The sequence below is a fragment of the Scyliorhinus torazame genome, chromosome 10 (assembly GCF_047496885.1).
Source record: "Scyliorhinus torazame isolate Kashiwa2021f chromosome 10, sScyTor2.1, whole genome shotgun sequence".
NCBI classification, from domain to species: Eukaryota; Metazoa; Chordata; class Chondrichthyes; order Carcharhiniformes; family Scyliorhinidae; genus Scyliorhinus; species Scyliorhinus torazame.
In genome coordinates, this window is record NC_092716.1 from 204,563,154 (window position 1) to 204,576,142 (window position 12,989).

At 52.2% G+C, this 12,989-nt stretch overlaps 1 protein-coding gene across 1 annotated transcript in view; it reads right to left on the minus strand.

The window, feature by feature from the left end:
• The window catches only part of LOC140384522 (ATP-binding cassette sub-family C member 8-like), a 497,256-nt gene that overhangs the window by 179,721 nt on the left and 304,546 nt on the right, over nt 1-12,989 (minus strand). Inside the window, 2 exon segments of the mRNA XM_072466291.1 lie at nt 3,033-3,178; nt 4,567-4,607. Of these exon segments, the coding sequence (XP_072322392.1) occupies nt 3,033-3,178; nt 4,567-4,607 (187 nt within the window).

Genomic DNA, 12,989 nt, shown 5'->3' on the forward strand with positions numbered 1-12,989 from the left:
ATGACCATCCTATGTTTCTCCCCGGTCTTTACCACCACTACTTGAGCTCTCCAGGGACTGTTGCTCGCTTCGATGACCCCTTCCCTCAGCAGCCTCTGGACTTCCGACCTGATAAAGGTCCGGTCCTGGGCACTGTACCGTCTGCTCCTGGTGGCGACGGGTTTGCAATCCGGGATGAGGTTCGCAAACAGGGAAGGCGGGTCGACCTTAAGGGTCGCAAGGCTGCAGACAGTAAGGGGGGGTATAGGGCCGCTAAATTTAAAAGTCAGGCTTTGCAGATGGCACTGGAAATCCAGCCCAAGGAGAGTGGCTGTGCAGAGGTGCGGCGGACGTACAGGCGGAAATTGTGGAATTCCCTGCCTTGGACAGTGAGGTTCGCTAGGCAGAACCGCTTTCTCTCCACCGCGTGTGACCCGGAGGCCAGGGAGATCCTTTGATATACGGGATGGGTGACAAGAGAACAGCGCCTTACCATGTCAGGGTGAACAAAGCTTTCCGTGCTCCCAGAGTCGATCAGGCACGACGTCTCGTGGCCTTTGATGGAGATCGTCTTTGTAGCTTTCGCCAGTGTCCGGGGCCGACTCTGGTCCAGAGTCACCGAGGCCAGCTGCAGTAATGGAGAGTTCTGGTCGGGCAGCATGTAGTTGGCTGTGCTGGGGGCCTGAGGCCCCATCCAAGATGGCGTCACCCATGGGTCGCACATGGAGTCCGGGGATGAAGAAGCGAGGGACAAAATGGCGGCGCCACCCGTCCAGCGCGGTGTCCGGGGGGCAAAATGGCCACACCCGCGGGTCGCACGCGGCCTTAGGATAGGGGGGTGGCGGTGAGCGCTGGGCGGTCAGGGCCTGAAAGGGGGGTTGCTGATAGTCGCTGGAGACCGCGGCCACGGCGCGGGCCTGGCAGACCCCCACATAGTGGCCCTTCTTGCCGCACCCTTTGCAGGTGGCGGTGCGGGCCGGGCAGCGTGGGCGGGGATGATTCGCCAGCCCGCAGAAGAAACAGCGCTGTTAGCGGGCCGTCTCGCCGCGCAGGTTTGCGAGGTCAGGGGAAAGGTCTGAGGGGCTGCCGCTACGGTGTGCCACGCAGCCCAGGGGACCGCCGCGCGATCGGGAGCAAAGGACAGCACGTTTTTATATGCAACGTCCATGGACCCTGCCAGGGCCCGTGCCTCTGCAAGTCCCAGAGTGTCCATTTCTAGGAGCCTTCGGCGGATATCGGGGGAGGTCATACCTGCCAGGAAAGCATCCCTGATCAAAAGTTCCGTGTGCTCGTTCCCCAAAACTGGCGGGCAGCCACAGTTTCGGCCCAGCACCAGCAGCGCCCGGTAGAAGTCTTCCAACGTTTCCTCAGGGCTTTGCCTCCTAGTCGGCAGCAGGTGACGAGCGTAACCTGGTTCACAGGGCGGATATAATGTCCTTCTAGCAGCTCGATCGCGGCAGCATAATTCGCCGCCTCCTCGATAAGAGGGTAGATCCCAGGGCTGACCCGTGAGTGTAGGAGATGCATCTTTTGTCCTTCCGTGGGGGTGTCGGCGGCCGTGTCGAGGTAACCCTTAAAGCACGCCACCCAATGTTTGAAAATAGCAGGAGAGTTGTCCGCGTGGGGGCTGAGCTGAAGGCACTCCGATTTGATACGGAGATCCATCCTTCCAACTGAAGTTGTAGCAGATTAAATTGATGCGCAATCAATTACTCTCAAGACAAGGTGAATCATAACTAATAGGCTTTAATCTGCTAGAACTCTTCCCCAGCAGCTTCGATACAGAACGTGAAGGTTGCTGGGACGGCATCGGTTCTTATACTCTGCTTCTCAGGGCGGAGCTATGTACATCAGCCAATGGTAGACTGCTGGGTCTAACCAATGGTCATCCACCTCTCAGGTACCGCAATACCTGGTCCTACCACACACCATTTGGTTGACTGTCAAGTCAACCAAGGCTCTTGCTACAATTGGCTAGGGGCATGCTCAAATGCAGAAGCTGTGGCTCAAAAATGATTTTAACATCAGGGAGAGTGCTGCAATCTGTGGGAACCAACATCTGACCCCCGGCAGGAGGGGCTGGGCTGACCGGCTAGAGGAGGCCAAGGCACATATTTTAAAATCTCCTCTTTAGTGAAATCTTTGTGGTACAGGGTGAGCAGGAATACTCTGACCTACCCCCTCCCCTATCCCTCTGCGACCTTGCCAAAGGCCTCAAGGTGCCTTTGAGTCACCCCAGCCTTGGCTTTGACTCTCACTTTCGGTGGTACCAAAGGTCATGGCAGAACTGAGGGTTTGCTGAGGACGGTTCCTTTGATTCTCTGGCCTTGTAAGGTTCCTGAGCCACTTTCCAGTTCTCCCCTGCACCACCTAACCCAGTCAGCAGGAAACAAACATGTGAGACGAAGACATAATTGATTACACGATAACAGGGTTTTCCAAATTGTGAGTTGCGAACCCAGACACAATTTTACTCAGATTTAGCCATGGCTGTTATGGATTTGGACTGATTACCGAAAGCTATGACGCCCCCACTCGACAGCTGACGTCTCTGTGCCTGCTTAAAAACTCTTACACCACTCTAGATTTTTACTCTGGCATCGCACAATGTCTGAGGCATTAAAATGTGGTCACACTGGGAAAATGTTTGGAAAGCACTGCACTATAAAACCAATTACCGATCTATTGCCAGTTTGCAGGTCCAATTGTCCTTTTGGGCTGGATTTTCACGGAGTCTGGATGACTCTGGAGGCCTTTTAAAATGGCTGGGGTGGGGCCTAATTCCAAGACTGCGGGCCCCGTTTTCAGCATCGGCTCCCCTGCCTCCCAAGAGTGAAAATAATGCACCTGAGGGGGGCGGCATTTATACGGGGACGGGTCTCAAGGAGTTGTGTTGAGAGCTGACTTGTGTTTTCGTCGGGCTTCTTGTGTTTCATGCGCTACAGAAGTACACTTGTTACTTTCGTTATTGTTGTCCCCGTTTTAGCATCCATGCATTATGGTAGCATTAAGCGAACCAAAAGATCAAACATGGTCTTTGAACAATATTTTACCTCACTGAAGCTTTGACAGTCGAACGAACCACACTGGAGAGCAGGAAGAGGGGTGTGACCAGGATATGGAAGAGGGAGAGTGAGGCGAAGGCCACTGCTGGCGAGAGGTCTGCATTCTCATAGAGGTGGGTGTGAACAACAAAAGTCTTTTGGGGAAATTAGAAAAAATAATTGAAATCACCTCAGCATGAGCGAATAAAAATACATTTTAGGTCAAAATTAGATTTGCAAAGAAATCATGCTCAAGAAACTGAACATGCAAAACTCAGTCACTCCTGAACAGAAATGGATCTTGTTTAGCTGGAGATTCTAATTCTAACTGTCCAATGAAAACTAGATGAGTAGCATTAAAAATGCCTGGGTTACATACTCGCCAGAAAGCTGTCTGAATCCCACCTTTCCAAGATGCTAATGGATATTTCTGCACAGGCAGCGAAGTGGCCATAAGTTCCTAAATCACACTTGCTCATTCGGAGCTAATAATTTCAACAGACACGCGCAGATGGCACGGCCTTTCCAAAGCTACCGGTCAGCGTGAGGAATATCAGGAAGCTGAAGAGGTCTTTTGGGTAAAATGTTTACTTTTCCTTGGTGGGACCAGGAGCAGCAGGAGTGCTCTTCTTGACCTCGATCACAGGGAAAGTTTAGGCCTCCTCGAACCTGGACTAATTTTTCTGAGGCTGGCAACCCCTTCCCACTCTGTCTAGGTAGGTGTGAGCATTATTAGACAGCAGTTAAAGGAATAAAAATTCAATGAGGTCAGTGTTAACTTCTGGGTTACCAACTGACCCGTGCTAACAGCGAAGAGACTAAGGGTGTACTTTTGGGGTCTGGTTCTCATTTACCATATTTGCCGAACCATAGGACCTACTACACCAGAAGACCGCTGGGACTTTTAAAGAAAATATTTAGGAAAATTTAGATGTAACATTCAGAGCATAAGCCACATGGCAGTTTTAGATAAACCAGCCTCACCCATTTTCAGCAGTTCACAGAATCATAGAATGCCTACGGCATAGAAGGAAGCCATTCAGCCCATTGAGCCAGCACCAACCCTCCAAAAGAGCATCCTACCTCGGCCAAATTCCCCGCCCTATCCCTGTAACCCCATAATCCCACCCAACCATTGGACAATAAGGGGCAATTTAACATGGCCAATCCACCTAACCTGCACATCTTTGGAATGTGGGAGGAAACCGGAGCAACCGGAGGATATCCACGCAGACACGGGGAGAATGTGCAAACCCCACACAGACAGTCACCCGAGGTCGGAATTGAACCTTGGTCCCTGGCGCTGTGAAGCAGCAGTTTTCAGGGGACTACCCAGGGAGATAAAAGTGGGTTGGCCACTTGTGGAATAGACCACAGAATTAAATAATCGGATTCACAGCGTCCGAAAAAAGATATAGAAATCAATTACTTAGGAAATTGTACCTATCCAGCTCTCTGCATTTCAATAATTTCAACTTACAAGGCTAATATTTGCAAAGGAAATCTACAACTTTGTTGGAGCAAATTAAATACCAGTACTTACTGTGAGGACTGCTGCAATGGGTATTGCTGCATTCATGAAAACTGCAAACAAGAAAAAACCTGGTGAAGCTACAAGGTGAAAACAGCTCAGTACAACCAGTACATGTGTTTCATTCAGGAAATATGGCTTGGATTTTACAGGACATAGGACCCAAGTTCTAAATGGTCACAGGTTAGTTGCAGTTTGGGAACAACTACTTTTGTGTGTCACTGTCGCAGTAGCTTGGACACTTACTTGCTTTGAGGACAGTCATACTCTTGTCCCTCTATCCTCATTGATTAGTTGAAACACAAGGAGACCGAAAACCTGAAAGAGCAGCCTGCTGCAAGGTCACATTGAGATTTAACTGGCGGGAGATGGTAACTAAACTAACAAGATAAATGGAGGGGAAAATCTACAAGCTGCGTCCCGTCCGAGAGGCAGTATGGCGCGACACAACACAAGAAGATGCCAAGAGATCCCTCTTCTGGGATCTATTCGGCTCGCCACCCCTTGCGAGATCTAACGCGATCTTGCGAGATGTCGGAATGTGAATCCCACACATTGAGGACAGAATCATTTTTTAGCAAATCTGCATATTAAAGTGAGACAGCTAGTCTCATTATAATATGCATTCCCACGATCTACCCAAGGTGTGGTAAGTAACCCACTTGCTTTAGAGAGCTCGGGCAAGCGCCATTCAATGCTGGTCTTCACAAAAGGCGACCAGATGGATCGCCCAGAGGCCCCCAGGTGCCAGGCTGGAATTCTTTCTGTGGTGAGGATTGGGCTGGGGGTACCCTATATGGGAGTGCCTGAGGATCCCCTTATTGGTAAGCTGGGGTTTTGGGGGTCGCACTGGGAGGGTTTCGAGAGATCGGGATGCCATTTCTCTGCTTGCACTGAGGAGTTCTGGCAAGCCGAGCTCCTCAGTGCAGGGAATGGGGCTAAGTGCATTCCCCGCCGAGGCACCCAATCTATCTGAATGGCCGTTCGATAGCGTGGTGTTTCTGAGCGCCGGGAAGCACCCAGCTAATCGCTTGCGCTATGGGCCTCTGTTCCCATTCGGGTAAATCCCACCCAGTGTCTCATCTGCAAGGTGCCAGATTTTTAAAGAACACAACTTCCTGATAAGTTTCTTATCCCGAATCAGGGATATTTTGTTTATAATGAGGACGGAGTGTACATTCACATCTTCTTTTGCAAGATGGATGGAAGTGCAAGTGTTTACTTTTACTGCCAATTGGTTTTGGATATGGGGTGTCATAGTGAAGGTCATGAAATATACAAAGCTAAAGAAAATATTAAACTAATTGCTTTCTTCACAAATTTCATTGTTATTTTTAAATTTTTTAATCCAATTTTTAAAGTTACAAAGCCAATGCACAGAGTGTACAGGGAAAGTCCTTAACCATTCTCATTGCTTGCTCCAAAAAACAATTTAAATTCAAATTGCATCAAATTCATGGTCCCCACAAGAGAAACGTACAAAATGCAAGCTGACAAGAAATGTCATTGCACCTCACCTTGGGCTTGATCTGATACTTGATCTTAGCCAAAAGGCTGACATTGTGATTACATAAATATATATATTTTTGGGTGCAGAGTCCTTGGGCAGGATTCTCCCCTACCCGGTGGGGCGGGGGGTCCTGGCGCCGAGGAGTGGCGTGAACCACTCCGGCGTCAGGCCGCCCCAAAGGTGCGGAATCCTCCGCACCTTCAGGGGCTAGGCCCACCCCGGAGTGGTTTGCGCCCCGCCGACCGGCGGGGAAGGAGCTTGGCGCCATGCCAATCGCCGCCGAAGGGCCTCCGCCCGTCGTGAGTTGGCACATGCGCGGGAGCGCCGTCATGTGCTGGCGTCATCCCGGTGCATGTGCGGGAGGGTTCGTCTCCGCATCGGCCATCGCAGAGGACCACAGCGGTCGATGCGGAGGAATAGAGTGCCCGCACGGCACAGGCCCGCCCGTGGATCGGTGGGCCCCGATCGCGGGCCAGGCCACGGTTGTGCACCTCCCAGGGCCAGATCCCCCCACGCCCCCCCGAGAACACTGGAGGCCGCCCGTGCCGCCAGGTCCTGCCGGTAAGGACCTACTCCAATTCACGTTGGCGGGACTGGCAAAAAACGGCAAAAGGCTTCGGCCCATCGCGGGCCGGAGAATTGGGGCGGCCCTGGGGCCCATTGAGTCACGCCGGTCCCCGCCATTCTTCGAGGCGGAAGGTCCGATTCACGCCGGGGTGATTTTGGGGGGGCTGGAGAATTCGGAGGACGGCGGGGGCGGGATTCACGCCAACCTCCGGCGATTCTCCGACCCGGCGGGAGGTCGGAGAATCCCGCCACTTGTGACTTCCAAAAGGATGTCTGCAACACCCATGCACTTTCCTTTATTTAAATAATTTTTCCAATTATGAAGCAATTTGCATGGCCAATCCACCTACCCACCACAACCAGGGGCTGGTTTAGCACAGTGGGATAAACAGCTGGCTTGTAATGCAGAACAAGGCAGCAGCGCGTGTTCAATTCCCGTACCGGCCTCCCTGAACAGGAGCCGGAATGTGGTGACTAGGGGCTTTTCATAGTAGCTTCATTGAAGCCTACTTGTGACAACAAGCAGTTATTATTATTATTATTTTGGGTTGTTGGGGGTTGTAACCCGCGCAGACACAGGGAGGATGTGCAAACTCCACACAGACAGTGACCCAGGGCCAGGATCGAACCCGGATCGTCGTTTTTTGGCTTCCCAACACAGTCCTACCTCAGGGGATATTCCTGGGGTGCTCCACAGAGACAGACAGCCAACTGGTCCAATTAAAGCCCCACTTAATGCCATTCTGCTTGAGCGGTTGCATTTCTCTAGCATCGGAGTGGGCCCTGCTGTGTGTGGAAGTTGCCCGGTCAGTCAAGCTAGTCTCCCAGCTACAGGTAAATGAGCCAACAGAGTTGGAGGCTCTGTGCTTGGATGATGTGGCCATAGAGTTGAAAGTTTGCAGCCCAATCAGTGATTAGGCCAGTGGACAGTGTTCCCCTCTGATCAGACGGTCATACCAGCTTTGGGCTTTTTAATTTAGAATTTCAATGCAGGTAGCCGAGGGTGTCTTCATGTTGTGGCACATCTGTGCTCGCCTGCTGTCTTGATATCGCCCTTCCTGATGGGGTTGCCAACCTGACATCACATTCGGCCCTCTGAATGGACCTGAAGCATCAGGAACCTACCTGCCATCCTTAATGGAAAGGTGCACTGACATGGGCAGAGGCTCGGAACCCCTTTATGAGTCTGATATCAGGGCGCTGACGCCTGCCTTCTTTATCTTTCCACAGACACTGCCTGACATGAATTTCTGTTCTTATTTCAGCCTTACTGACTGTTGGTTTACCAGAAAAACACTGTGGAACTGGGCTCTGGTAAAATGCCTTCCATCTATTGTACTTTGTTTACCTTTGGTACACAAGCTAAAAATATGTGATTTTACTAAAGAAAATATAGACCATAAAGAATCTTTCAACTACATTTCTTGCTCCATAACAAATTGATGGTAGTAAACTTTCAGGACAACTTAAATGCTGGGATATTTTGTCATGATATATTAGGAAACGTTGGGCGTGACCTATCCGAATGGGGACAGAGTCCCATAGTGCATGCGATTAGTCGAGTGTTTCCCGGTGGTCGGAGCGCTGGAAAAGACCCCTCTATCTATTGCCCAACCGGGTAGATTGGGAGCCTCAGCGGGGAATGCACCGAGGCCGCACTTAGCCCCCTTCCCTGCATTGAGGTTCTCCGCTCGCCAGAACTCCTCAGTGCAGGGAAAGATCGGGACACCATTTATCTCTCGAACCCCCGACCCGACTCCCGAACACCCCTCCCCCAAGCCCCAACTTACCCCCTCCACACCCACGCATGGCACTCTCCGGCTCATTCCTCAAAGAAAATGCCAGCTTGGCAACTTAGAAGATCCAATCTGGCACCCTGGCAGTGCCCCTGCCAGCTGACCATGTCACCTGGGCACCATGGCAGTGCCAGGCAAGCAGTGTCAAGGTGCCCAGGGTGCCAACCTGCCCAGAGGGCAATCTCCTGGGGTCCTCCAATCCCCTTAGAGATCCATATGAATGCCATTCCATCTGGTCCCCACTTGTGGAGACCGGCACTGAACAGCACTCACCCGAGGTCTCCAAGGTGAGGGGGTTAGACCCCATGCCTTGGTTAGATCTCGGGAATGCATATTCGTGTGACACTATCTGTCTCACTCTAATATGCAGATTTGCCAAAAAATGATCCCACCCACAATGGGCAGGATTCCCATCGTGACGTTTCGCAAGATACGTGGCGAGTTAGGTAGATCCCGGAAGCGGCATCTCCCAGCAAATACCGGCGCGCCATGCTGCCTTTTGGGCGCAACGCGGCCGGTAGATCCTGCCCATTATCAATAGTCGCAATTGAATTAATAATTGTGATTCTTTCTAGCTATCTGTTATCCTGTATTGTCACGAGAGTTTAAACAAAATTAAAACTCACAAAAGCTTTTGGAATGAGGTTATTAAAAATATGAAATGTAATAGACTCACTGAGACCCAATGCAAAATAATACAAATGGATGCATGATGGCCTTATCACTGTTATATAGCCACATTTCTCCCTGTTGGCTTGATTGGACTTGAACCATTATGAACCATGGAGTGAATGGAGAGTCTTTAACTGTGCAAAATCAAATGCAAGGAGCCAAAGGAGATAATTAAAAATCAAAGAAATTGCCCTACAGGGGCAACTACTTCATGTTTAATCATCAATTCATGGAACATACTGCCATCTAGTGTGGTATTAGCTCAGTTAAAGTGTTCAAAAGCTAATTAGATCAATTCCTGATTTAATATTGAATCAAAGGATTTAAGTTTGGATAAGCGGACACTACAACAAAGTTGAATGACCTCTTCTGGTTTATACAGCATCAATTTTAACACTGGGCAGGATTACGTTGTATAGGCGCTGTAGAATTGTGGAAAGTGGGGAAGTGCCACAATGGCTTCAGCTAAGGCATGGGAAAACTGAACCTTCTACCTGACTTTATATGTTGCTATATTAACCCTTCCCTAAATCTGCATGGATAAAGCAGAGACCATGAGCAGGACTTTGCACAGTAGAACTCCCTGGAAACATAGGGGATGGTCCCCAACACTAAGGAAAATTATTAGGTAGGAAGGTCATGGGGGCAGGGTGGGAGTCCTAATGGTAAGTGTCAATGGGGGAACTCAAGACTTGGGAGGTCAGCACCTGTGTGGTAGTCACCACTGATGTATATATTGTATATATAGGATGTTGATATAGGTGCTTTACGGTAAGGCCCCTGTACTACAGGTACGGGAGTAGAACCCTGCCTGCTGGTTCCCCCCAGTAGGCGGAGTATAAATATGTGTGCTCCCAGTACAGCAGCCATTTCATCAGCCTCTGTAGGAGGCCACACATCTCAGTGTAATAAAGCCTCGATTACATCCTACTCTCGTCTTTGTGTAATTAATCGTGCATCAATTTATTACACTGAGTTTTTCAGAAGATGGACCCCTGCATCAAGCCGGATCGCCTGCAGCTGCTTCCGCAAGCAGACAACGCCAAACAGGACTTTGAACATTGGCTCGCCTGTTTTGAAACGTACATCGGGTCTGCACCAGACGAAATTCCAGAAGCACAGAAGCTCCAGATCCTTTACACGCGGCTGAGCTCCAACGTCTTTCCACTTGTCCAGGACGTGCCGACCTACGCAGAGGCCATGGCGCTAGTGAAGGAAAACTACGCTCAGCGGACTAACACACTCTACGCCAGGCACCTCCTCTGCACGCGGCGTCAACTTCCCGGTGAGTCGGTGGAAGATTCCTGGCGCACCCTGCTCCCCCTAGTTAGAGACTGTGACTGTCAGTCCGTTTTGCCCACGGAACACTCGAATTTGCTAATGAAAGACGCATTTGTTACGGGCATAGGGTCTGACTACATCCGCCAGCGCCTCTTAGAGGGGGCCACACTCGACCTCGCACCAACCAAAAAACTAGCGCTTTCACTTACGGTCGCATCACGCAACATTCAGGCCTATGCCCCCGACCATGCGGCCCACCCTCCCTGTGCATCGTGGACCCCGCAGGCGGCCGCCCCATCATGGACCCCATCATCGACAGCCCTCAGCCAATCCCACACCTGCGCCACACGGCAGCCAACCAACCCCAGGGGGCCCAAATGCTACTTCTGTGGGCAGTCAAAACACCCTCGACAGCGCTGCCCGGTGCGGAGCGCCCTCTGCAAGGCCTGTGGCAAGAAGGGACATTTCGCTGCAGTGTGCCAGGCTCACTGAATCGCCGCTATTGTCCCGGCAGCCCCCATGTGAAGCCAGTGGGCGCCGCCATCTTGTTCCTCCCAGGACCAATGGGTGCCACCATCTTGCTTCCCCCACGACACGTGCGACCTGTGGGCACTGCCATCTTACCCGACTCAGGACCCATGCCCGTCAGGCACCTCATCCGGCCGCTCATCGCCTGCAACCGCCAACGACCAGCCGCGTCTCGCCTCGGTCACGATTGACCAGTCCCGACCGCACAACCTCGTGACTGCTTCGACTAAAGTGAAGGTCAACGGGCATGAGATCTCCTGCCAGCTGGACTCCGGGAGTACGAAGAGCTTCATTCCCCCGATATGGTAAGGCGTTGCTCCCTCGCGGTACACCCCGCTAACCAGAGAATCTCCCTGGCCTCCGGGTCCCACTCCGTGGCGGTCCGGGTGTGCTGCATCTCCACTCCTACTGTCCAGGGCGTGGAGTTCAGCGGCTTCCGCCTCTACGTCCTCCCCAACCTCTGCGCTGCCTTGCTACTCGGCCTGGACTTCCAGTGCAACCTCCAGAGCCTAACACTGAAAGTTGGCGGGCCCCTACCACCCCTTACTGTGTGCGGCCTCGCGACCCTTAAGGTCGACCCACCTTCTCTGTTTGCAAACCTAACCCCGGATTGCAAACCCGTCGCCACCAGGAGCAGACGGTACAGCGCCCAGGACAGGACCTTCATCAGGTCTGAAGTCCAGCAGCTGCTTCGGGAAAGCATCATCGAGGCCAGCAACAGCCCCTGGAGAGCCCAAGTGGCAGTGGTCAAAACTGGGGAGAAAAACAGGACGGTCGTTGACTACAGTCCGACCATCAATTGGTACACGCAGCTCGATGCGCACCGCCTCCCACGCATATCTGATATGGTCAATCAGATTGCACAGTACCGGGTCTTCTCGACAGTAGACCTGAAATCGGCCAACAACCAGCTCCCCATCCGCAAGGCGGACCGCCAATACACTGCGTTCGAGGCAGACGGCCGCCTTTACCACTTTCTTAGGGTTCCCTTCGGCGTCACCAATGGAGCCACGGTCTTCCAATGGGAGATGGACCGAATGGTTGACCGGTACGGGCTGCGGGCCACCTTCCCGTACCTGGATAATGTCACTATCTGCAGCCACAACCAGCAGGACCATGACGCCAACCTTGCCAAATTTCTCCACACCGCCACTCTCCTCAACCTCACGTATAACAAGGAGAAGTACGTGTTCAGCACAAACCGCTTAGCCATCCTCGGCTACGTGGTCCAGAACGGAGTTCTGGGGCCCGACCCCGATCGCATGCGCCCCCTCATGGAACTCCCCTCCCCCACTTCTCCAAGGCCCTCAAACGTTGCCTGGGGTTCTTTTCGTATTACGCCCAGTGGGTCCCAAACTATGCGGACAAGGCCCGCCCACTCATTCAATCCACTGTTTTTCCTCTGACGGCCGAGGCTCACCAGGCCTTTAACCGTATCAAGGCCGACATCGCCAAGGTCGCGATGCACGCGGTCGACGAGACGCTCCCCTTCCATGTCGAGAGCGATGCATCAGATGTTGCGCTGGCCACCACCCTCACCCAGGCAGGCAGGCCCATGGCATTCTTTTCCCGCTCCCTCCATGCCTCTGAAATTCGGCACTCCTCCGTCGAAAAAGAGGCCCAGGCCATTGTTGATGCTGTGCGGCATTGGAGGCATTATCTGGCCTGCAGGAGATTCACTCTCCTCACTGACCAACAGTCGGTTGCCTTCATGTTTAATAACACACAGCGGGGCAAGATCAAAAACGATAAAATCTTGAGGTCGAGGATCAAATTCTCCACCTACAATTACGAGATTTTGTATCGCCCCGGTAAGCTCAACGAGCCCCCTGATGCCCTATCCCGAGGTACATGTGCCAGCGCACAAGTGGACCGACTCCGGACCCTGAACAACAACCTCTGTCACCCAGGGGTCACACCTTTGTACCATTTCATCAAGGCCCGCAGCCTGCCCTACTCCGTCGAGGAAGTCAGGGCGATCACCAGAGACTGCCAGGTCTGCGCGGAGTGTAAACCGCACTTCTACCGGCCAGACCTTGCATGCCTGGTGAAGGCCTCCCACCACTTTGAACGCCTCAGCG